Here is a 23,435-nt window from a genome sequence, read left to right on the forward strand (position 1 = left end):
GCAGGCAGAGGGGTTGGTGGGAGAACTTCGGGCCCAGAGGGAGGGCTCTGGAGTCAGACCTGGCCTCGTTCTGGCTCTACTTCCTGCTGCGGGACCCTGGCAGGTTAGTGCCTCCCTCATGTGTAAAAGGTACTAAAGTAGTCCCTACCTCACGGGATGGTACAAACTGGGAGAGATGGCATCCGTAAAGTGCCTGTCCCCAGGGCTGGCACTTGATATGAGGGAGCCATCATTTTCAATGGGGTCACCCTTGCTCACCCAGCCCTGCCCTCCTCGGTGGTGATAGTTGGGCAGGAAGACTTCCCACTCCCATCAGCTGTGTCTGCTCACCGCGTCATCCTCTGTCTGCAAGGCCCAGCGTCTGCTGGGTTTGCTAGGACTCCAACTCCACCCCCTCCCAGCAGGTTGCCTCCTCCTCCTGTTCCATTGCCTGGGAGATGCTGGCCCAGCCCTTGGGGCCCAGTGCACAAAGGCATCTCTGTCTTGGCCCTGCCCTTGGATGGGTGGGATGTTTATTGCTGTGTTGGCCCAAGTATAGTCTTTCTGGGGTGGTGACCCGGCAGGGACGATCCACCAGCTACTTCCTCCAGGCAGATGAAGCTGACTGGTGACTGGATCTGGGCCTGCTGACAGCTCTCTGGACCCCCTTCTCTGCCACTGCAGTTCCTACAGGTTCCAGGAGGTGAGTTGGGGGACAGGAGCCCCCTCCCAGCCCTGAGGAGTGTGTCTGGGGGGGCACCTTGGTGTGCAGCCCCTCGTTGGGCCTCTGTTTTCCTGTCACCCCCAGGCTCCTTTGTCTCCTCAGCAGGCCTGCTGGGGACCCCCTCTACTTCCTCCTGAGGACAGAGGGGAAGCTGGGTGAGTCTCATAGCCTGGAGGTATCTTAAGGAGCCTCTCCTCAGAAGGAACTTCGGGCCAGGTCAGGAACTCACATTCAAACCTCATCTAGCCAGGTGAGGGCAGGAACCTTGGTTCTCCTAGGTACTGGTGGGCACCCATGTCCGGCGTCACCTGGGCCAGCCTGACCACTCCAGCCTCTGTCTGAGAAGAACCAAGTACTTCCTGGTTCCAGACCCACTGCCCAGAGGCCTCTGAGGGCTTTTTCCAGTATCCCATGGAAGGGAAGAATCCTAACAGTGTAAAGATTGCTAAGGGGTGAGAAGGGGAGAGTCACACCCTGGACCCCCATCCTGGGGCAGGAAGGGCTGAAGCATAGGCCACCTCCTATGCAGCGACTCCGGGGCGGGGGACCGGCTGCCCAGCTGCAGGCAGGGTCGGGGAGCAGCGCCGGGATTGGCTGCAACCTGCCGTCCGTGAAGGCCCTGGCGTGCGTGTGAGGCAGGCCTGGGGCTTCCAGGGGGCAGAAAGGCTTGTGGTTATTCAGCAGACAGGTCTGCGGGAATCCCAGCTCGGGCACCTCTGTACTCTCTGTGCCTCACTTTCTCCCTCTGGAAAGTGGGAGTAACAGCAGTGCCCATAGGTTATTTTAAGGATTCAGCGAGGTATGTTTGCAAAGTGCTTATTAGCACAGGAGAAAGCACCCATGGAGCTGTGTGGGTTTTCGTACCCTTGTTGTTGTTGTTGTTATTATTATTATTATTATTTTGGCCCGTGCAGCGAGGCATGGAGGATCTTAGTTCCCCGACCAGGGATCAAACCTGTGCCTCCTGCGGTGGAAGTGCAGAGTCTTAACCACTGGACCGCCAGGGAAGTCCCCTTGTTAATATTATGAAAATGGTTGTTATTGTTCTTGGGGCCCAGGAAAGGGAAGCTAGCCCTAGAGCAGAGCCTCCTGGAGCAAGCCTGGCCCCAGAGACACTGCAGGCCTGACGGGGGAGCTCCAGGTCCGGATTTGGCGGCACCCTTTTATTTCCGGAGTCTAGGTCATTGGCCTGGAGCTGGGAGAAGGGCGAGGGGTGGATTGGGTGCCTCCACCCCTCGCCTCTAACCTGCCTGTGACCTCAAGCAAGGGGCTCCCGTTCTCTGAGGTCCCAGCAGTTACGTTCATCAGGTGTCCTGCCTGACTGCCGGGCCTCCTGCTCTGTGGTTTTCTGTCCTGTGGCCAGCAGGGTGGGTCAGGTGCCGAGGAGGGCTGGGGTGAGGATGGGGCTGAGGCTCAGGAAGCAGATGGAGGTGGACACCAGGGGGGCAGGAAGCCGTGCATGCACCCGTGGCTGTTTGCACTCCCCCCGCACTGCCTGGTGGGCAGTGCCTCCATGGCCTGGAGGCTGGACCTTGGGGGCCCCCTGACTTTTGTTTTAATTAAAAACAAAGTGGTATTAACTTCCCAAATTAGTCCAATGCAAACCACCTGGAAGTTTATGAAGCAGAAAGTGAAAATAGCACCTACCTCACTCTCCCCACATCCACTCTCCAGGGGAAACTACTGCCAGTAGTACTGAGTGGATTCTTCCAGAAGCCTTTTGTGTGCATTTACAAACATATATGCATAGATAGTTGTATAAAAAAAGGAATCATGCTATATATGCAGTTCATTTTTTATATTAAAAATAAAATTTTAAATATAAAAACATTGTTTGACCATTATCTTAAAAATTTTGGAAAATACAGTTAAGCCAAAAGAAGACAGCAGACCATAATCCTATCATTCGAGAAATAACCACCATTGACACTTTAACCACTACGACGGGCAAAAGTATCTATTTTCATTTGACTTATCTTTCTTCTTTTTTTCACCTTTTAAAATACTGTGTTACACCCGAATGATGGCATGCATTATACTTGTAAAAATAAAACACATATAATGAACCTCTTGAACTCATGTCCCACTTAAAGACCAGACCTTTGTTATTATAACTTGCACACCCCTGCCTTTCTTCTCCTCTCCCTCATCCCTCCCCACAGAGACTGCTGTACTCTTGACTTTTGCTTTTAAAACTTTAATCACTCTGATAGGCAAAACTATCTCCTGTCCTATGACAGGCGGCCTACTGCCTGCTGTATGCTTAAACAGTATGTTGTGTAGTTTCATTTGTCTTCCAGGACTTGGCTTTTTCACTCCTCATGTCTGTAAGATTCATCCATGTCATTCCCCGCCACCCCCGCTATATAATATTTCACCATGTGAACGTATCATAATGCAATAAAAAAATTCCATTCCCCTTGATAGCTATATGAGTTGTTTCCAGTTTTCTATTATTTCAAGCATTGCTGCTATGAGCTTTGTTACATACATTTGCAAGAATTTCTCCAGGGTATATACCTAGGAGCAGAATGCAAAATTTTCCAGCTTTGTTTTCCAAAGTGATTATAGGGATGCATTTTAAAAACTTGCTTTCTTCACTTATTACATATCCTGTAAATATCCTGGACATCTCTTCCTGTCGGTGCCTATTGATCTGCATCATTCATTTTAGCGGGGCTGTGTCTTTGTTCATGTTAACCAGGTGTCCAGGCTACTTAAGTTATTTTTCACTATCGCGTAAAATGATGTAATGAATACCACAATTATTATAAGAAGTAATGTAACATTTTTAATCCTTACAACACCCTGTGAGGTTGTTCTCCCTATTTCCTGGAAGCAGGGGAAGCGTAAGTAACGTGCCAAGGCCGCACAGCTAGTAGACGGCAGGGCTGAACTTGAATCCAAGAGTGGATCCCTGAGTTCACCCAGGGTGACTACTGGGTGCAGGGCTCTGGAGGCCCGAGGTAGGGATGCCCAGGGAGAAACTCAGCTGATTCCAAGCGCAGTGTGCTCTGGGACTCAGTTTCCCCATCCCCGTCGTGGTAACAATAAAGCGAGGTAGAAGTGGGCCTGACCCACACTAAATGTTCTCCGGAAGACTGTTGTTATTGTCATTGTCACTACAGGCTGCCCAGAGGAGTAAGCGAGGCGCTCGGGTGCCCCGGGCCGGGGCTCGTCCGCCCCTCACCCATCCCCGCCTGCACCGCCCAGGGGCGGGGCCACCCGCGGCCCCCCAAGGCTCCGCCCGCCTCCCAGGCCTGAACCGGAGAGAGGCGAGCGGCGGCGCTAGGACCCGGCGGGCCGGGGCTGCGGCGGGGCCTGGGCGGCCAGAGTGGCGCGGACCCTGGCTCTTGGCTCCCGGCGCCATGTGAGGGGGCTCGGGGGTCGCGGGGAGCCGGGCGCTCCCCGGGGGAGGTGAGCTGGCGCCGCGCGGGGGCGGGCAGCGGGAGGCGGGCGCTGCCTGCGCCCCTGGAGGTGGGGGGGCCGTCAGGAGCCGCTGGGGATGGAGGTTGATATGGGGGCCCCGGGGGCTCCCGTAGACCCACTCACTCTTGGCAACCGCGCCTGGATATCCCGGTCCCCGCGCCCAAGGGCTGTCGCGGGGTTCGCGGGGCCTCCTGCCGCTGACTACCCCATTAGAGCTCTGGGACCCTGCCGCCGTCCTGCCTCCCTTCTCTTCCCAGCTGAGGCTAGAGCTCCGTACCCCCCGGAGTGCTGGAGTTGGGGGGTTCAGCGCAAGCGGGGCGCAGAGGGTGAGTCGTCCCCCTCCTAGGTGCACCCACGGTTTTGGCGCCCCCCATTTGGAATTAGGAGCCCCCCTCCCCCTTCTCCCGTGAGCTCTCCTCCCACGCGGCTCGTGGGGGCGTCCCGAGCCTGCAGGAGGACTCCCCGAGCTGGGAGAAGCAAAGCCCCCAAACAGAGGGCAGGGTGTGGCCCCATAGCCTGAGCTCACGGTTTCAGCCCTCCGGCTTGGCCCACCTTGGGGCTGAGTCCACGATCCTGGCTCAGAGCTCTGGGCTGCTGCCTCCCTAGCCTGAGCAAGTCGCTCCCAACAGTCCTGCCCTCCGGTGCTGGGCCAGGTGCTGGGAACGCACTCAGTGGCCTCTGGTCAATTCCAGCCCTGGGGGATCCTTGAGAGGGATCCAGTCAGGCTCAGCCCTGGGCTGCTCCCTGGAAACAAGCCTGGAAATAAGGCACCCCAGCAGGCTCTGGACAGCTCTGCAAGGCACTTTGCCTCTCTGAACCTCGGTCTCCTCATCTGTGAAATGGGGATAAGAGCCCCTGCTGTGCGGAATTGCCAGGAAGATTCAGTGAGTGGGTGATGCTTAGCAAGGGCTCCGCATTTATTGATATTAGAGGGAAGTTGCTGGGCCATGCATCAGAGGGCAGGGGAGTGTTTCTCTGGCAAGCTCGTGGAGAGGCAGGCCTTGAACAATGAATAACCACAAAACTAACAGCTGCTGGCACTGATCAAGCACTTTCAAATCCTGTGCTTCCCTTGCCACATCTGCTTGAATCCTTCTAACAACATTGTGAGTTACCTACTCTTCTTATTCCATTTCACAGATGAGGGAACTGAGCCTCAGAGAGGTCACATGGCTTGCCCGAGGCCACTCAGCCAGTAAGTGGTGGAACCGGGATTCGCACTTGAACATGAGATGCTGTACTGACCATGGTCTTCTCAGAGCAGGATTGTGACGGGCCTGACCAGGGGGACAGTGGTCCTGGCTGAGGGCACTGCTCAGGCAAAGGTGGGAAAGTGGGGGCGTGGGCCTGGGAACTGGAGTGCTCTAGTGTGTCTGGAGCTTGGGGCATCCGAAGGAAAGGGTAGTGAGAGGGGAGGCTCAGCTCAGAGAGGCAGCTGGAATGCTAGAGGCGTCAGGGTAGATGGGGACTACGCAGGGATCTGGATGACTTTTGCCTTAACGGGCTATGAGTCTAAGAACAAGCTGCTCTTCCCTTCTGATGAGCCGCAGTTTCCTGATCTGTGCCGCAGGGACTGGACTGGACTGTGAGAGTCCGGATGAGAGTCCGGGGGGCCTCCCTGCCTGGCTTTGAAGGCTGGCTGCGGAGAAATCTGAAGCTGGGCTTGGGAGGAGGGGGCTCCCGCAGAGAGGGGGCGGGGTTGGGTGGTGGGCGGAGTTAAGACCCAACCAATCAGGAGCGGCGTGGGGGCACCTCCTTTGGCCTGGGGTTCTCTGGCTATTCCTGGTGGCGGTGTAGGAGTAAACAGCTGCTAGGTCAGGGGGCGGAGATAGTGTCGGGAGATGGGAGGCCCCTGGAGGGAAGGACGGAGCTGGGGAGCTCCTGGGCCCCAGTCTCTCTCTCTCTGCGCACTCTCCTTCCCTTAGTGCCTTCTGGCCTCGAATCTGCTGGAGGTGGCTGGACACAAGTACTTACTCCCTTTTGACAGGTGGGGAAATTGAGATCTGCAGAGAAGCTGCGTCCTGCGTGGATGGGGGGACCGTTGGGGAGTGAGGAGCAGAGCTGGGCTTGTATGGTCCCGGAGCCCACCGCGCCCCAGGGTGGGGCTGTGATTATAACCATTGGACAGATGAATCTGAGCCCTTAACCCCCAAGATCTTACTTATTAATGAACAAAGTCAAAGGGGAAAAAAAAGATAAGAATGAAGTCATTCAGCAGTCCTCCTGCACCCATCTCCAGGGCTCTGGAGACACAGCAGAGAATGTGAGGCCCTGTGCCAGCTGTGACCTCAGAGAGCTCTCAGCGGGGAGGTGGCATGCAGGGGACATTCCTGGCCCACCTCAGGCTGGGAGGATGAGTGGGCATGAACAACATTGTGGAGGGTGTCCTAGTCAGAGGGGCCAGTTTATGCAAGACCTGGAAGGGTATGAGTGTAGAGGAGTTTGGACCTACAAGGAATGTTATTCCCAGGCCTCAGGAACATAAGACAGGGTTTAGAGTAGGGGTGTGAATGGGGCTTCTGCTGGGTGGAGGGCAGGCCCCCCCAGCAGGGGAGCCAGTTTTAGGCCTGCCAGCTGCCTTCGAGCGGAGTGGGAGAGTGCACGGGCAGGGAGAGAGGCAGGGCTTTGCCACCACCTGGCTGTATGACATCAGGCCAGTTCCTGCCCTGTCTGGGCCTCAGTGTCTCCACCTGCAAAATGGGTACAGCCCTGAGCCTTGAAGTCATGGGTGGGTAGGAGGGCTGGCAGGGGTGGGGAGGGTGTAGCCTAGGACCAGCTGGACTTGGGGGAGGGCACCCAGGCCATAACTCTTTCTGTGGCTTGCAGGTGTGACCCCACACCCCTGCCCCCTGGGCCACCTGCAGGACGCTGGCCCCTGCCCCTCAGCAGACGCCGGAGAGAGATGAGTAGCAACAAAGTAAGTCCCCCTTCATTTCTTGTCCCCATCTCAGCTTCTTATTTCCCTCCGTGAAATGGGCTCCTTTGGACCTGCCTCAGACCCAGGCACTACAAGTCTCTCTTCCCTGCCGAAAAGCTGCTGATGCCTGGGAGACCCTGGTGTGAGCCCTGCTGTGGCCACTGATCTGTGTGGCCTGGGCAAGCTCCTGCCTCTCTCTGGGCCCAGGTCCACCTCTGTCCTCCTAGGCTTGACTGGTCCATCTGTGGTAAAGGATTGGCCGAGAAGGTGACTGTGGAGTGCTGTGCAGGGGGTGGGGGTGGGGAGTGAAGGTGAATGGGAGGTTGGGAGAGGGGGAAGTGATCAGAGTCAAAAATGACATGATATTGTGAGCATCACTCTGAGGGTGTCAGGGTTCCCCATGATCCATTCATTTATGCTTTCCTGAGCACCTACTATGTGCCTGGCCCTGCACACCCCTTTCCTAGCTGCACTACAGCTTTGGCAGAGCCTGGGGGTTGGGGGTGGGGTGATCTGGGTGTGTCTGGGTCCAATCCAGAAAGAGAAACCACACAGTAATTTGAATAGAGAAAGTTTAATATAAAGAATTATTAATTATAATTGAGCATTGGAGTAACAGAGGATTAGAACTCTACAGAATACAGGACTAGCAGGTATAAGGAGCAGCCACTGGGAATTTCCAGTCGTTAGGACTTGGTGCTTCCACTGCTGGGGCCCAGGTTCGATCTCTGGTTGGGGAACTAAGATCCTGAAAGCCGTGTGGCACGGCCAAAAAAAAAAAAAAAGGAGCTGCTATCACACCCAGGGTTGAGACCCAGGCCTTGCTGGGCTGGAGAGGGCACAGCTATGGCCCACTGGATGGCAGAGAACTCACTGTGGTGCTGTGCTGTGGAAGTTGTCATAAATCCACCTGCTAGGCTACAGGGAAGGCTGGTCACAGGAGATAACTCCCAAGAGACACTTCAAGCATCAGGTAAAACTGCTCCAGGGGGCTTCCCTGGTGGCTCAGTGGTTGGGGGTCCGCCTGCCAGTGCGGGGGACACGGGTTCGAGCCCTGGTCCAGGAGGATCCCACATGCCGCGGAGCAGCGGGGCCCATGTGCCACGGCTACTGGGCCTGTGCTCTAGAGCCTGCAAGCCACAAGTATGAAGCCCGCTGGCCTAGAGCCTGTGCTTTGCAACGGGAGAGGCCACCGCAATGAGAAGCCCGCTTGCCGCAACTAGAGAGAGTCCGCTCACAGCAACGAAGACCCAACACAGCCTAAATAAATAAATAAATAGCAATAAATAAATAAATAGATAGATAGCAATTCCTATTAAAAACAAAAACAAACAAGCCAAAAAAACTGCTCCGGGGAGGGGAAGCTTATGTTTTTTGGGTGTTGCTGGTGTTTGAGTGTGCCGCATGAGCGCAACTCTGGAGAAGCTGTGGTCGCAGCAGGAATCAGAGGCACTCTGCTTCAAAACTGCCTGAGGCTGGATGCTGGAGGAAGCTGCTGGTCACTGGGAGAAGCCATGCACACTGTAGAAGCAAGTGCACCAGCACCAGGCCCAAAGCCCCCAGAACCAGGAAGCAAACTCCCTTCCTCCTGACATGTCTCTCCAGCGCCCTCTACTGACAAAGTTTATTATGCAGTTCACTGGCAAGGAAAAACATGTAAAGGGCCCAGATCCATTTTCACAGAGCAGGCAAAAAGAGTAAACCTGGAGCTGAGAAGCAGTACATTAATAACCAGCCCAGGGGGCTCAGCACAAGGAGCCAGGACTCCCGGGTCCCACCTAGCCTTGCAGACCCCAGGCAAATAAATACCAGTGGATGCTTCAAATATCACTTTCCTGCCCTTTGCCATATGTTGGTGTACTGACTACCCATGCATACTGATTCTTGACCAGATCCTTTCCCTTCAGGTTTAAATGAATGGTAAACATTTATAAAGAGTTACTGTTTGGGGAAGACCTAGACCCTCTCGTTGGAATGTCCCACCTGTCTCCAAGCATCCTTCCAGCTGCAGCTGGAAGGATCGTTCTGACCCGCACTTCCAATCTAATCCAGCAAACCCTGAGAACCTTCTGTGCTCTGGGCCCTGCCCTGGGAGCTGAGATACAGTGGGGATCAAGGCTGACTCAGTCCCAGCCCTCAGAACTCATGGTTTAATTGAGGGGGATGGCTCTTTGAATGCAGTGTGATTGGTGCTGTGGTAGGCGGTGCTCAGGGGGCTGGAGGAGGCCTTTCTGGGGGAGGTAGTGCCTGAACTGGTCTGGAATAAAGAGCAGGCATGGTAGGTGGCAAGGAGCCTGCCGGGCAGCCGGGCCCTCACTGGCCTCTCCCCTCTCCAGGAGCAGCGGTCAGCAGTGTTCGTGATCCTCTTTGCCCTCATCACCATCCTCATCCTCTACAGCTCCAACAGTGCCAATGAAGTCTTTCATTATGGCTCCCTGCGGGGCCGTACCCGCCGGCCCGTCAACCTCAAGAAGTGGAGCATCACCGACGGCTACATCCCCATTCTCGGCAACAAGGTAGGGCAGCTGCTTTGGGAAGCTCCCTGGGAGCTGCCTGGAGACTAATCCTCCCCATTGCCCACCATCGCTACTCCCACCTCCTTCTTCTCCTCCACCTCTTCTCTCTACTTCCACCATCCCTCCTAAAGGAAAGGGTGAATCCCAAGAGTCCAGTGCCTTCAGCCCCTTGTTTGCTGTGTGACCTCAGACAAGTACCCTGTCTCTCTCTGGGCCTCAGTTTTCTCCAAGGTCCCACCCTTAGTGCTAATATCCTATCATCTCCTGAGTCAGAATCCCTTTGGAAAAGTCTCTCTGGTTTTCACTGATCTCTGTCTCTGCGTGGGAGTCTACATAGGCTTTTGGAGCAGGACACTAGGGTACTTGACAACACAACAGCAGTAACAATAATGGCTGCCCATTGTCAATTGCCTGCTGTGCACTGGGCACTGTGACCAGCAGTAATCCTCATACCAGCCTGGTGAGGTTAGCGTTATCTCCCTTGAAGAGATGAGGAAATTGAGGCTCAGAGAGGTGAAGTCACTTGCCCAAGGCCACACAGCAAGGGAGGGGAGGAGCCAAGGTATTGCCCCAATGCCTGATGAGCTACAGCTGTGTCAAGAGGCCAAAAGTCATTCTGGGGCTTCTGTTGGCCTTGGGTAACCATGAAACTCAGGTTGTGTTTCTGGAGTTCACCCTGTAGTCCTCTGAGCCCTATTGTTTTCCCTGGGGTCAGGGAGAAAATTATTGGCCTCAAGCATGGACTCCACCTTCTAGGAGGAGGTCTCCCCAGGCCCTGCCTACCTCTCTCTCCTGCCTCACTAAAACCCTCATAAATCTCTCGGGGTCTTTGCATACAGTGTGTTGGTCCTGGGGCTCTGAACATACCCTCACTGGAAAAGGGCCCATTAACAGGTGTTTAGAGACAGATCAACTCCCAGTTGAGACTTTTTCTACCCTAAGGACCCTTGAAAGAGAAATTTAAAAGGTGGAACCTGGGAGAAAGTGGAATGGCTTGAGTGTGGGCAATGTGGAAGGGAATGAGACAGAGCTTGGCTTGCAGCTGTTTCCAGCCTGATAGGAGAAGCCAGAAAGGAGGAGCTCAGGAAAGCTGGCAAAGCCATCAGTTGAGGTACCTGGGACATGTTGCTTGATCTAAGAGTAAGGGCTCAGGGAAGGCTGTCTGGAGGAGGTGGCACCTGAGCTTAGCCTTGAAGGGTGCATGGGAATTCCATGAGCAGAAAATAGGCTTCAGATAGCTTGTGGTTCCAACCCGTTCATTTCACCAATGTGGAAAGAGAGGCTCAGGGCAGCCTCCACACCCTTGCCTACTGACAAGGTGGTGTCCTGTTCATGGGTGATGTGGAAATGTCATGGGTGCATTGGGCAGGATGTCTTCTCTGGGGAGGCTGAGGCTGGGGCTCCGTGGCCATATAGACCTGGGTTCAAATCCTAGCCCCGCACTCCTCTGCTGTATGACTTTGGGGACATCCCTGCATGGCTGTCCTGTTCTTCTGTTCCTTAACTCTGCCCCAACCGAGCGGCCTTCTTTTGCTTCTCAGCACACCATGGTCATCCCACATCAGAGCCTCTGGTCTTGCTGTTTCTCCTGCTTGAATACTTTCCCCTGCATGGTTCCTTTTCATCCTTCAAGTGTCAGCTCAGAGAGGCCTCCCCAGGTGACTTTTCTAGAGCAGCCCTCACTCCTGCCACTCTTGATCCCCTGCCCCTATTTTATTTCCTTCCCAGCATGTTTAACTTACCACCTGGCATTATTTTATCGTTTACTTGTACACCATGTCTCCCCAACCGTGAGCTTCTTGAAGCCAGGAATGGGGTCTCTTTTGGTCATTGCTCTGTCCCTTGTACTTGGCCATTAGCCAGCTTGCTATAAAGATTTGTTGAATGTTGAATGAATGGGCCTCAGTCTCCCTGTCTTTAAAATGAACATCATAATTCCTGCTTCCTGGAGGCCTGGATGTACGGAGCACAGCGCCTGGCACTGAGTGGTCATAACAGTGTTGGCTTTCCTTACCCCCCAGACTCTGCCCTCCCGGTGCCACCAGTGTGTGATTGTCACCAGCTCCAGCCACCTGCTGGGCACCAAGCTGGGCCCTGAGATCGAGCGGGCCGAGTGCACAATCCGCATGAATGACGCACCCACCACGGGCTACTCAGCCGATGTGGGCAACAAGACCACCTTCCGCGTAGTGGCGCATTCCAGCGTATTCCGTGTGCTGCGGAGGCCCCAGGAGTTCGTCAACCGGACCCCTGAAACCGTGTTCATCTTCTGGGGTCCCCCAAACAAGATGCAGAAGCCCCAGGGCAGCCTGGTGCGCGTCATCCAGCGGGCAGGCCTGGTGTTCCCCAATATGGAGGCTTACGCCGTCTCTCTTGGCCGCATGCGCCAGTTTGATGACCTCTTCCGGAGTGAGACAGGCAAGGACAGGTACCAACCTCCTGCCCGCTCCCTCTGGCCAGCCCTGTGCTCCCTCTCAGCACGCTCCATCCAGAGGGCCTGTTGCTCCCAGCATGCACTGCTGTGAGGGTGTGGTCACTTCTTGCCACCTTCTGGTCAGGTTTCCTAGGGGAGTTGGCTTCATGTCCAGCTCTTAGCCTGAGTCATTTCCAACACGTTCTGCATGGCCTCCTCTCCCCCAGGGTGCATGAGTGGCTCTGAGAGACTAGGGCTCCCAGCATACTCTAAGGTTGCACAGTCACTCCTAGCATCTTTCTAGGAGAGCTGCCCCATAACGTGCCTCATGGAAAGTGTTGACCATTCCCAGCACATCTTACTTTAAGCACACAGTTGTTCCCAGCATGCTCTATTCTAAGGCTACATCATCCTCAGTATGCCCTTCTCTGACTAATCTCCCTAGAAAAGCTAGGCCAGTGCTATCCAATAGAAGTATCATGCAAGCCACACAGGTAATTAAAATTTTTATAGTAGCCACATTCAAAAAGTAAAAAGAAACAGGTGAAATTAAATTTAATATATTTTTATTTAACTCAATATGTCCAACATATAGATCCTGTACATATTTTGTTTGATTTATATCTAAATATTTTTAAAATTTTGGAGCTATTGTAAATAGCATTAAAAAAATTTTTTTTGGTTTCCCATTATTCATTGCTAGTATATAGAAATATGATAGATTTTTGTGTGTTGACCTTATATCCTGTAATCGTACTAAACTTACTTCTTGGTTCTGGGAGATTTTTGTAGATTCTTTGGAATTTTCTGTGCAAATGATCATGATGTAAGGACATGCAAATAAGGACAGTTATTTTTTCCTTTCCAATCTGCATGCTTCTTATTTCTTTTTCTTGCCTTATTGCACTGGCTAGTACTTTCAATATAACATTGAATTGTATTGGAAGTGGTGAGAGTAGACATCCTTGCCTTGGTCTCAGGCTTAGGGGGAAAGTGTTCAGTCTTTCATCATTGAATATGATGTTGGCTGTAGGTTTTTGAAACTGCGGGTTGAGGAAGTTAATCAGGTTGAGGAAGTTCCCTTCTCTTACTGGTTTGCTAAGAGTTTTTTTAAATCATTACTGGATATTGAATTTATCAAATGCTTTTCTGCATCAATTGATATCGCATGGTTTTTTTTTTTTGAATTTTTGAATTTTATTTTTATATTTTATACAGCAGGTTCTTATTAGTTATCTATTTTATACATATTAGTGTATATATATCAATCCCAATCTCCCAATTCATCCCACCACCCCCTCCACTTTACCCCCTTGGTGTCCATACGTTTGTTCTCTACATCTGTGTCTCTATTTCTACCCTGCAAACCGGTTCATCTGTACCATTTTTCTAGGTTCCACATATATGCGTTAATATACGATATTTGTTTTTCTCTGTCTGACTTACTTCACTCTGTATGACAGTCTCTAGATCCATCCACGTCTCTACAAATGACCCAATTTCGTTCCTTTTTATGGCTGAGTAATATTCCATTGTGTATATATACCACATCTTCTTTATCCATTTGTCTGTCGATGGGCATCTAGGTTGCTTCCATGACCTGGCTATTGTAAATAGTGCTGCAATGAACATTGGGGTGCATGTGTCTTTTTGAATTATGGTTTTTTCTGGGTATATGCCCAGTAGTGGGATTGCTGGGTCATATGGTAATTCTGTTTTTAGTTTTTTAAGGAACCTCCATTACTGTTCCCCATAGTGGCTGTATCAATTTACATTCCCACCAACAGTGCAAGAGGGTTCCCTTTTCTCCACACCCTCTCCAGCATTTGTTGTTTGTAGATTTTCTGATGATACCCATTCTAACTGGTGTGAGGTGATACCTCATTGTAGTTTTGATTTACATTTCTCTAGTAATTAGTGATGTTGAACAGCTTTTCATGTGCTTCTTGGCTATCTGTATGTCTTCTTTGGAGAAATGTCTATTTAGGTCTTCTGCCCATTTTTTTTATTGGGTTGTTTTTTAATATTGAGCTGCATGAGCTGTTTATATATTTTGGAGATTAATCATTTGTCTGTTGATTCATTTGCAAATATTTTCTCCCATTCTGAGGGTTGTCTTTTCATCTTGATTGTAGTTTCCTTTGCTTTACGAAGCTTTTAAGTTTCATTAGGTCCCATTTGTTTATTTTTGTTTTTATTTTCTTTACTCTAGGAGGTGGATCAAAAAAGATCCTGTGATTTATGTCAAAGAGTAAATTGCTGTGACATAAATTGCTGTGATTTATGTCAAAGAGTGTTCTTCCTATGTTTTCCTCTAAGAGTTTTATAATGTCCGGTCTTACATTTAGGTCTCTAATCCATTTTGAGTTTATTTTTGTGTATGGTGTTAGGGAGTGTTCTAATTTCATTCTTTTACATGTAGCTGTCCAGTTTTCCCAGCACCACTTATTGAAGAGATTGTCTTTTCTCCATTGTATATCCTTGCCTCCTTTATCAAAGATAAGGTGACCATATGTGTGTGGGTTTATCTCTGAGTTTTCTATCCTGTTCCATTGATCTATATTTCTGTTTTTGTGCCAGTACCATATTGTCTGGATTACTGTAGCTTTGTAGTATAGTCTGAAGTCAGGGAGTCTGATTCCTCCAGCTCCGTTTTTTTCCCTCAAGACTGCTTTGGCTATTCGGGGTCTTTTGTGTCTCCATACAAATTTTAAGGTTTTTTTGTTCTAGTTCTGTAAAAAATGCCACTGGTAATTTGATAGGGATTGCACTGAATCTGTAGATTGCTTTGGGTCATTTTTGCGATATTGATTCTTCCAGTCCAAGAACATGGTATATCTCTCCATCTGTTTGTGTCATCTCTGATTTCTTTCATCAGAGTCTTATAGTTTTCTGAGTACAGGTCTTTTACCTCCTTAGGTAGGTTTATTCCTAGGTATTTTATTCTTTCTGTTGCAATGGTGAATGGGATTGTTTCCTTAATTTCCCTTTCTGATCTTTTGTTGTTAGTGTATAGGAATGCAAGAGATTTCTGTGCATTAATTTTGTATCCTGCAACTTTACCAAATTCATTGATTAGCTCTAGTAGTTTTCTGGTGGCATTTTTAGGATTCTCTACATATAGTATCATGTCATCTGCAAACAGTGACAGTTTTACTTCTTTTCCAATTTGTATTCCTTTTATTTCTTTTTCTTCTCTGATTGCCGTGGCTAGGACTTCCAAAACTATGTTGAATAATAGTGGGGAGAGTGGACATCCTTGTCTTGTTCCTGATCTTAGAGGAAATGCTTTCAGTTTTTCACCATTGAGAATGATGTTTGCTGTGGGTTTGTCATATATGGCCTTTATTATGTTGAGGTAGATTCCCTCTATGCCCACTTTCTGGAGAGTTTTTATCATAAATGGGTATTGAATTTTTGTTAAGAGCTTTTTCTGCATCTATTGAGATGATCATATGGTTTTTATTCTTCAGTTTGTTAATATGGTATATCACATTGATTGATTTGCGTATATTGAAGAATCCTTGCATCCCTGGGATAAATCCCACTTGATCATGGTGTATGATCCTTTTAATGTGTCGTTGGATTCTGTTTACTAGTATTTTGTTGAGGATTTTTGTACATATATTCATCAGTGATATTGGTCTGTAATTTTCTTTTTTTGTAGCATCTTTGTCTGGTTTTGGTATCAGGGTGATTGTGGCCTCATAGAATGAGTTTGGGAGTGTTCCTTCCTCTGCAATATTTTGGAAGACTTTGAGAAGGATGGGTGTTAGCTCTTCTGTAAATGTTTGATAGAATTCACCTGTGAAGCCATCTTGTCCTGGACTTTTGTTTGTTGGAAGATTTTTAATCACAGTTTCAATTTCATTACTTGTGATTGGTCTGTTTGTATTTTCTATTTCTTCCTGGCTCAGTCTTGGAAGGTTATACCTTTCTAAGAATTTGTCCATTTCTTCCAGGTTGTCCGTTTTATTGTCATAGAGTTGCTTGTAGTAGTCTCTTATGATGCTTTGTATTTCTGCGGTGTCTGTTGTAACTTCTCCTTTTTCATTTCTAATTTTATTGATTTGAGTCCTCTGCCTCTTTTTCTTGATGAGTCTGGCTAAAGGTTTATCAATTTTGTTTATCTTCGCAAAGAACCAGCTTTTAGTTTTACTGATCTATGCTACTGTTTTCCTTGTTTCTATTTCATTTATTTCTGCTCTGATCTTTATGTTTTCTTTCCTTCTACTAACTTTGGGTTTTGTTTGTTCTTCTTTCTCTAGTTCCTTTAGGTGTAAGGTTAGATTGTTTATTTGAGGTTTTTCTTGTTTCTCGAGGTAGGCTTGTATTACTATAAACTTCCCTCTTAGAACTGCTTTTGCTGCATTCCATAGGTTTTGGATCGTCATGTTTTCGTTGTAATTTGTCTCTAGGTATTTTTTGATTTTCTCTTTGATTTCTTCAGTGATCTCTTGGTTATTTAGTAACGTATTGTTTAGCCGCCATGTGTTTGTGTTTTTTACGTTTTTTTCCCTGTAATTGATTTCTAATCTCATAGCGTTGTGGTCAGAAAAGATGCTTGATATGATTTCAATTTTCTTAAATTTACCGAGGCTTGATTTGTGACCCAAGATGTGATCTATCCTGGAGAATCTTCCGTGTGCACTTGAGAAGAAAGTGTAATCTGCTGTTTTTGGATGGAATGTCCTATAAATATCAATTAAATCTATCTAGTCTATTGTATCATTTAAAGTTTGTGTTTCCTTATTAATTTTCTGTCTGGATGATCTGTCCATTGGTGTAAGTGAGGTGTTAAAGTCCCCCACTATTATTGTGTGATTGTCGATTTCCTCTTTTATAGCTGTTAGCAGTTGCCTTATGTATTGAGGTGCTCCTATGCTGGCTGCATATATATTTATAATTATTATATCTTCTTCTTGGATTGATCCCTTGATCATTATGTAGTGTCCTTCCTTGTCTCTTGTAACATTCTTTATTTTAAAGTCTATTTTATCTGATATGAGTATTGCTACTCCAGCTTTCTTTTGATTTCCATTTGCATGGAATATCTTTTTCCGTCCCCTCACTTTCAGTCTGTATGTGTCCCTAGGTCTGAAGTGGGTCTCTTGTAGACAGCATATGTATGGGTCTTGTTTCTGTATCCATTCAGCGAGCCTGTGTCTTTTGGTTGGAGCATTTAATCCATTCACATCTAAGGTAATTATCGATATGTATGTTCCTATTACCATTTTCTTAATTGTTATGGGTTTGTTTTTGTAGGTCCTTTTCTTCTCTTGTGTTTCCCACTTAGAGAAGTTCCTTTAGCATTTGTTGTACAGCTGGTTTGGTGGTGCTAATTCTCTTAGCTTTTGCTTGTCTGTAAAGCTTTTGATTTCTCTGTCGAATCTGAATGAGATCCTTGCCGGGTAGAGTAATCTTGGTTGTAGGTTCTTCCCTTTCATCACTTTAAATATATCGTGCCACCCCCTTCTGGCTTGTATAGTTTCTGCTGAGAAATCAGCTGTTAACCTTATGGGAGTTCCCTTGTATGTTATTTGTCGTTTTTCCCTTGTTGCTTTCAACAATTTTTCTTTGTCTTTAATTTTTGTCAATTTGATTACTATGTGTCTCAGCGTGTTTCTCCTTGAGTTTATCCTGCCTGGGACTCTCTGAGCTTCCTGGACTTGGGTGGCTATTTCCTTTCCCATGTTAGGGAAGTTTTTGACTATAATCTCTTCAAATATTTTCTCTGGTCCTTTCTCTCTCTCTTCTCCTTCTGGGACCCCTATAATGCGAATGTTGTTGCGTTTAATGTTGTCCCAGAGGTCTCTTAGGCTGTCTTCATTTCTTTTCATTCTTTTTTCTTTATTCTGTTCCGTGGCAGTGAATTCCACTGTTCTGTCTTGCAGGTCACTTATCCGTTCTTCTGCCTCAGTTATTCTGCTATTGATTTCTTCTAGTGTGTTTTTCATTTCAGTTATTGTATTGTTCATCTCTGTTTGTTTGTTCTTTAATTCTTCTAGGTCTTTGTTAAACGTTTCTTGCATCTTCTCAGTCTTTGCCTCCATTCTTTTTCCGAGGTCCTGAATCATCTTCACTATCATTATTCTGAATTATTTTGCTGGAAGGTTGCCTATCTCCACTTCATTTAATTGTTTTTCTGGGATTTTACCTTGTTCCTTCATCTGGTACAAAGTCCTCTGCCTTTCCATTTTGTCTGTCTTTCTGTGAATGTGGTTTTCCTTCCACAGGCTAGAGAATTGTCTCACATGGTTTTTCTTAAGATTATTAATCTGATGGATTATATTGATTGATTTTTGTATGTTGAATCAGCTTTGCATTTCTGGAATAAACTCCACTTGGTTGTGGGTGTCTTATTCTTTCTATATATTGCTAGATATGATTTGCAATATTTTGTTGAGATTTTTGTATCTTTGTTCATGAGAGATACTGGTCTGTAGTTTATTTTGTACTGTCTTTGCCTAGTTTTGGTATCACGGTAATGTTGGCCTCAGAAAGTGAATTGGGAAATATTTTCTCTTCTATTTTCTGGAAGAGGTTGTACAGAATTGGTTTTATTTCTTCTTTAAATGTTTGGTAGAATTTACCAGTGAAACTGTTGGCCTGGAGAGTTCTTTTTCAGAAGATTTTAAACTATGAATTCAATTTCTTTAAGAGTTATAGGATATTCAAGTTATCTACTTCATCTTGAGTGAGTTTTGGTAGTTTGTGGTTTTCAAGGAATTGGCCCATTTCATCTAAATTGTCAAATTCATGTATGTCGTTTTTTGCAGTTTTCTTATTATTCTTTTAATGTCTTCAGGGTCTATGATGATATCCTCTTTTTTTATTCTTGATATTGGTAATTTGTGTCTTTTCTCCCTTCTTTGTCAGTCTTGTGAGAGGTTTATTTTCTTTTAAACTTTTCAAAGAACCACGCTCAATCAAATATATCCAAAATATTTTCAGTTCAACATGTAATCAGTATCAAAAATGATCAGTGACATATTCTACATTCTTTTTTTCATACTATCTAAGGAATCAAGTGTGTATTTTACACTGACAGCACATCTTAACCACATGTCAAGCGCTCACGTGTGCCCTCATGTGGTTAGTGACTGCTGTAGTGGGCAGCACAGCCTGAGGTTCTTGGTTACTTATTCTATGCCTTGCTCTGAACTTGTGGTCACTTCCGGCATGACCTTCTCTGATTAGTCTCCCCTTAGGAGTTTGCTCCTAGCATGTACATAACTGCATCTACCTACCATGCTCTGTGATCATGGTCACTCCCAGCCTGCCCAGGTGTGACCAGTCTCCCCAGGAGTTAATTCCCAGCATGCTGTGTTCCTATTCCTCCCCTCAAAGGAGCAGTCCCCACACCCCTCATCTCTGTCCAGACAGCTTGCCCTCTGCCAGCTTGCCCCTGCTGCTGCAGCAGGGCTGGACAGGGGGTGACTGAAGTGGGGGGAAGGCCCCATGAGTGGGTGGGAGGAGTTCTGGAAAACTCTGTGTGGGTTGACCCTTCCTCCCTGCCCGCATGCCCCCTCATCATGACCCCTCTCTGCCCCCAGGGAAAAGTCCCACTCGTGGCTGAGCACAGGCTGGTTCACCATGGTGATTGCAGTGGAGTTGTGTGACCATGTGCACGTCTATGGCATGGTCCCCCCCGACTACTGCAGGTGAGCACCCCCAGGGCGATGCCCAGCCATTGGCCGCAGGGTGGAGCTGGGGTCCCAGAAACCTTGGCTGGGGTGCCTTCAAGGGCCTCTATTTTAGAGTATTCAAACTGCTCTGCCGAGATCTAGGCTCTTTAGAGCTACCCCAGGAGCCTCAATCCCAAGCTTAGCCAGAGCCCAGAGTTTGTATATTAATAATAACTATTTTCATTATTACTATATGAAAAGCCCAGCAGGTGACAGCTGTTTTTTACTAAGTGCTGACCATGTACCAAGCATGGCTTTTTATTATCTCATTTACTCCTTTTAGTGACCCTAAGGGATAAGTGCACTATTCTCCCCATTTCATAGATAGAAAAACTGAGCAGGACGTTTTGTGAGTGGCCTCAGTTCCCACGAACAGTAAGGGGTAGGGGCCAGGCTCCAGAGCCCACAGTCCTTACCACTACCCCATATTGCCACCCTCTTGGGAAAAGGAAAAGTTTCCACTGCATAAAAAAAAAAAAAAAAAAAGAAAGAAAGAAAAAAGAAAGTTTGAGAGTCACACACCTAGTCTATCCTACACCCATTTCACAGATGGGGAAACTGAGGCCCAGGAAGGGGCAGGGATTTCTCCCACTGAGGCCCTACAGCAGGTCAGGGGCTGGAAAGGGCAGGGTCCTGCTGGTGCCCACCTTGCCCTTATGGCCCCATCTGCTCTGCCCCAGCCAGCGGCCCCGCCTGCAGCGCATGCCCTACCACTACTATGAGCCCAAGGGGCCGGACGAGTGTGTCACCTACATCCAGAATGAGCACAGCCGCAAGGGCAACCACCACCGCTTCATCACGGAAAAGAGGGTCTTCTCGTCCTGGGCCCAGCTGTACGGAATCACCTTCTCCCACCCATCCTGGACCTAGGCCACCCTGCCTGTGAGACTCTCACAAGGGACACAGAAGTGGGTCTCCGCCCAGCCGCTCGACCAAGGGCCATCGTCTGGCTAATCAAGGCTGGTCAGAGTGTCTTCTGGCCATTCAGGCCTTGAAGAGGATATAATCTCGAGCCATTCAGGGCCTGGGGGTATCTCTTGGCCAATCAGGGATTTGGGCTTCTATGTGGTTAGTCGGGTGTCGAGGGTATTTCTTGTCCAGTCAGGGTCTGAGCATAGTCAATCAGGGTATTTCTGAGTAATCTGAGGCTAATGTCGTGTCCTTTCCCATGAGGCCTTGGTTCAGAGCCCCAGGACGGACTCCAAATCACTTCCTATTGGTTGGGACAGTGGGGTCCTGTCCCAAGGAGCTGGGAACGCGTGTCGACCCCTCACTCCCCAGAGCCAGAAAGAGGTTGTGTGGCGGTGGGAGCTGTCTGGAGCCCAGGCAGGTGCATCTGTGGGGTTAGGGGGGTTCCAGGCGTGGGAGGCTGGTGTCCGGTTCTTGGCTCTGCCCTGAGTGGCCTTGGACAGACCCCTTGCCCCCTCTCTGGGCATCCTTCTGCCTGTGTCAGGTTCTAGAGTCTGAGAACCCTCCCACCTCCCCCAGCGACCACCTTGGGTCTGTCCTCCGTCAAGATTGGACCCCTCCAGCCACCACCCCTTGCCAGGGGGCTCAGCTCTCTGAGGGTCTGGGGTTCCCTTCCCCACCTCCTCCTGGAAACTTGAGGATATTTTTGCGCAAACTCTCCCAGGCTTTGGGGGACTCTGAAAAGAAGGGACAAACCTTCAGCTGTTTTCTTAGCCCTTCCGCCCAGCTGCCATTAGTGTGGCTCTTAAAGAGCCAGGCCCCCTTTTCTGCCATCCAGCAGTGAGGTTTTCCACCTGTTGGAGGAGCCCTTGGGGCTGAGAGAGGGGGGATCCCAGCGCAACTGAGGTTTCCTGCAGCCCCTTTGCAGCTGCTGGAGTAGTCCAAGGGTCTCCCCCAGCTGGGCCTGGGAAGGCCCTAGGGGGCTGGGAGCTGTTGCCTGAGTTCTGTCCCCTCCCTCTACATCAGGCACTTTATTGCTGGACTTCAGTGGGGTGGGTTTAATCCCTGCTCTTCTGGAGTCTTGAAGAGAAGACTGGGGGAGGCTGTGGAATGGGACGAGTCAGGTGGAGGAGGAGGAGGCCAGCAGTGAGCCATTGCACGCTGGGGCAAGGGGTGGGGGCCGGTGACTACCCTAGACTTGGTTTTGTAATGATTTGTACAGGAATAAACACACCTAAGCTCTGGCTGCGTTTCCTGTGTCTGGGTTCGAGCTCTGCTTTCTCTGGCCCTGTACTTCGGGCCCCGTCGGGACAGTGCCCACACTGTCCAGGCTGGGAGCCCACACACAAGCAGGATGTCCAGCTTTGTCAGCTGGCCAGTGAGTCATGCATTTTACAGCTTGGGTGGAGACCTGGCAGCCCTGGGGGCTGGAAGTACGTGGGCCTCCGGAGCCAAGCCCACCTGGCTCTTCCAGTCTGGCCTCTCCCTGCCTGTGTGACCTTGAGCAAGTCACTGCCCCTCTCAGAGCCCCAGTTCCCTCTTGGCTGAAACCAGACACTGCTCTCAAGGAGCTCAGGACAGAGGGAGGGGAGGGGCCCTACGACAGGTTCAGGGCAGTAAGGGCCACACAGAGCAACACAGGGCGCTGCGAGCACAGCTTTGGAGGAGGTGACGTTCTTCCCGAGGAAGATTCCTGCAGAGGTTTTGGGGAAGAGCTTCCGGCAGGAAGAGAACGGGGGCGGGAGAGGACATTTCTGTCACAGAAGCATCTGCGGGGGACGGGATGGAGGAGGCCAGAGCAGAGGGTTGAAGGGGAGAGGCAGGTGATGGGGTCAGAGGTTGGCAGTAGGGGGGCGTTGCTGAGGGCAGGGCGCCGGAGTACCCTGCAGGCCCCGGCAGGAGTGAGCCAGGCAGGGCTGCAACCCTGGGCCAGGCGGCGTGTGAACTGTGGATCCCTCACTGCTGCCTCTGTCCTCTCAGCTAAAGGGCTTGTTTACTCCAGGTTGGCAGGAGCAAGGGCGTCCGTGACTCTGGGAGATTACAACCTGTTTAGGAAGATAAGATGCCCTTGGGAGTGGAGGCCTAACAAAGGGTGACTGTGAGACAAGGGCAGGTGGCCTGCTGGAGATGGAAAAGAGCTCTCCTGGGCACTGGGCCAGCGGGATGGGGGCCACGGAGCTGGCCAGCGGGAATGGCCCCTGCATTTCTCTCAGTTCATGTATACATTGGTTCAATAGGTGGCCACGTGCCATGCGCTGTGTTAGGTGCAATTGATGAGGGAGCGGATGTCAGGTGGGAAGAAGGGCCCGAACGGAAGTTTAGTGGGAGGACCCACGGCCTCGCTCAGTAGGCAGCGGGGCCGCAGAAGGAGGGAACAGTGGAAGATGAGACCACCTGGGGCCAGATGGCAGAAGGCCGTGAGTGCCAGTCCGAGGCAGGGCAAAGCCTCGATCTTTCCTGCTAGGAGAGGCCATCCTTGCTCAGACAGCAGCAGGACAGGCAGGAGGCTGGGGGGTTGCAGGGTCTAGGCCTGGGGCAACCAGACAGTATCCGAGGGACGAGACTCCTGGCAAAGTCATTACGTGGGGAGCCTAGGGCCCTGCATGGGAAGGGGATATGGGGATACGACACACTTCCAGCCCCACGCAAGGGCCTCTGGGAATCTGGGTCCAGGCAGAGGTTTCTAGGGGGAATTTCTCCCAGAATGCTGTGGCTCTCCTGTCTCCCCACTGGTGGACATGAAGGGGAGGTCAGCAGGAGGGAGTCAAGAGGGGTCGGTTGCTGGGGGTGGACCCTGGGAAAGCTCGGTTCAGCATCAGCCGGTAGGACTTTGATGGAGGATGATGAGGGCAGGAGGTCC

At 49.8% G+C, this 23,435-nt stretch overlaps 1 protein-coding gene across 9 annotated transcripts; it reads left to right on the forward strand.

Annotated features, from left to right (window-relative positions):
• The first annotated feature begins 409 nt into the window (after nt 1–409).
• ST6GALNAC6 (ST6 N-acetylgalactosaminide alpha-2,6-sialyltransferase 6) lies at nt 410–21,819 on the forward strand. Of its 9 annotated transcripts, none has more exons than XM_061199868.1 (7): nt 410–682; nt 5,273–5,327; nt 6,959–7,049; nt 9,386–9,565; nt 11,587–11,993; nt 19,535–19,642; nt 20,351–21,819. In XM_061199868.1, the coding sequence occupies exons 2-7, from the start codon at nt 5,302–5,304 to the stop codon at nt 20,550–20,552; spliced, it is 1,014 nt and encodes a 337-aa protein (XP_061055851.1). In that variant the 5' UTR covers nt 410–682; nt 5,273–5,301; the 3' UTR covers nt 20,553–21,819. The 9 variants fall into 9 exon arrangements, with proteins under 9 accessions (XP_061055851.1, XP_061055854.1, XP_061055856.1 ...); XM_061199871.1 differs by having other exon boundaries at nt 411–682; nt 5,273–5,457; XM_061199869.1 differs by lacking the exon at nt 410–682 and adding an exon at nt 3,938–4,120.
• Nucleotides 21,820–23,435: the final 1,616 nt, after the last annotated feature.

The sequence above is a fragment of the Eubalaena glacialis genome, chromosome 9 (genome assembly GCF_028564815.1).
Source record: "Eubalaena glacialis isolate mEubGla1 chromosome 9, mEubGla1.1.hap2.+ XY, whole genome shotgun sequence".
In the NCBI taxonomy this organism is placed as follows: Eukaryota; Metazoa; Chordata; class Mammalia; order Artiodactyla; family Balaenidae; genus Eubalaena; species Eubalaena glacialis.

Excerpts from the sequence above, each read along its gene's own strand:
- ST6GALNAC6 (XM_061199866.1), top strand. The coding sequence starts at position 4,209 with ATGGAGGTTGATATGGGGGCCCCGGGGGCTCCCGTAGACCCACTCACT. Across the intron at positions 4,459-5,272 it reads GCGCAAGCGGGGCGCAGAGG|ATGAGGGAACTGAGCCTCAG; the intron begins GTGAGTCGTCCC and ends TCCATTTCACAG. Across the intron at positions 9,566-11,586 it reads TCCCCATTCTCGGCAACAAG|ACTCTGCCCTCCCGGTGCCA; the intron begins GTAGGGCAGCTG and ends CTTACCCCCCAG.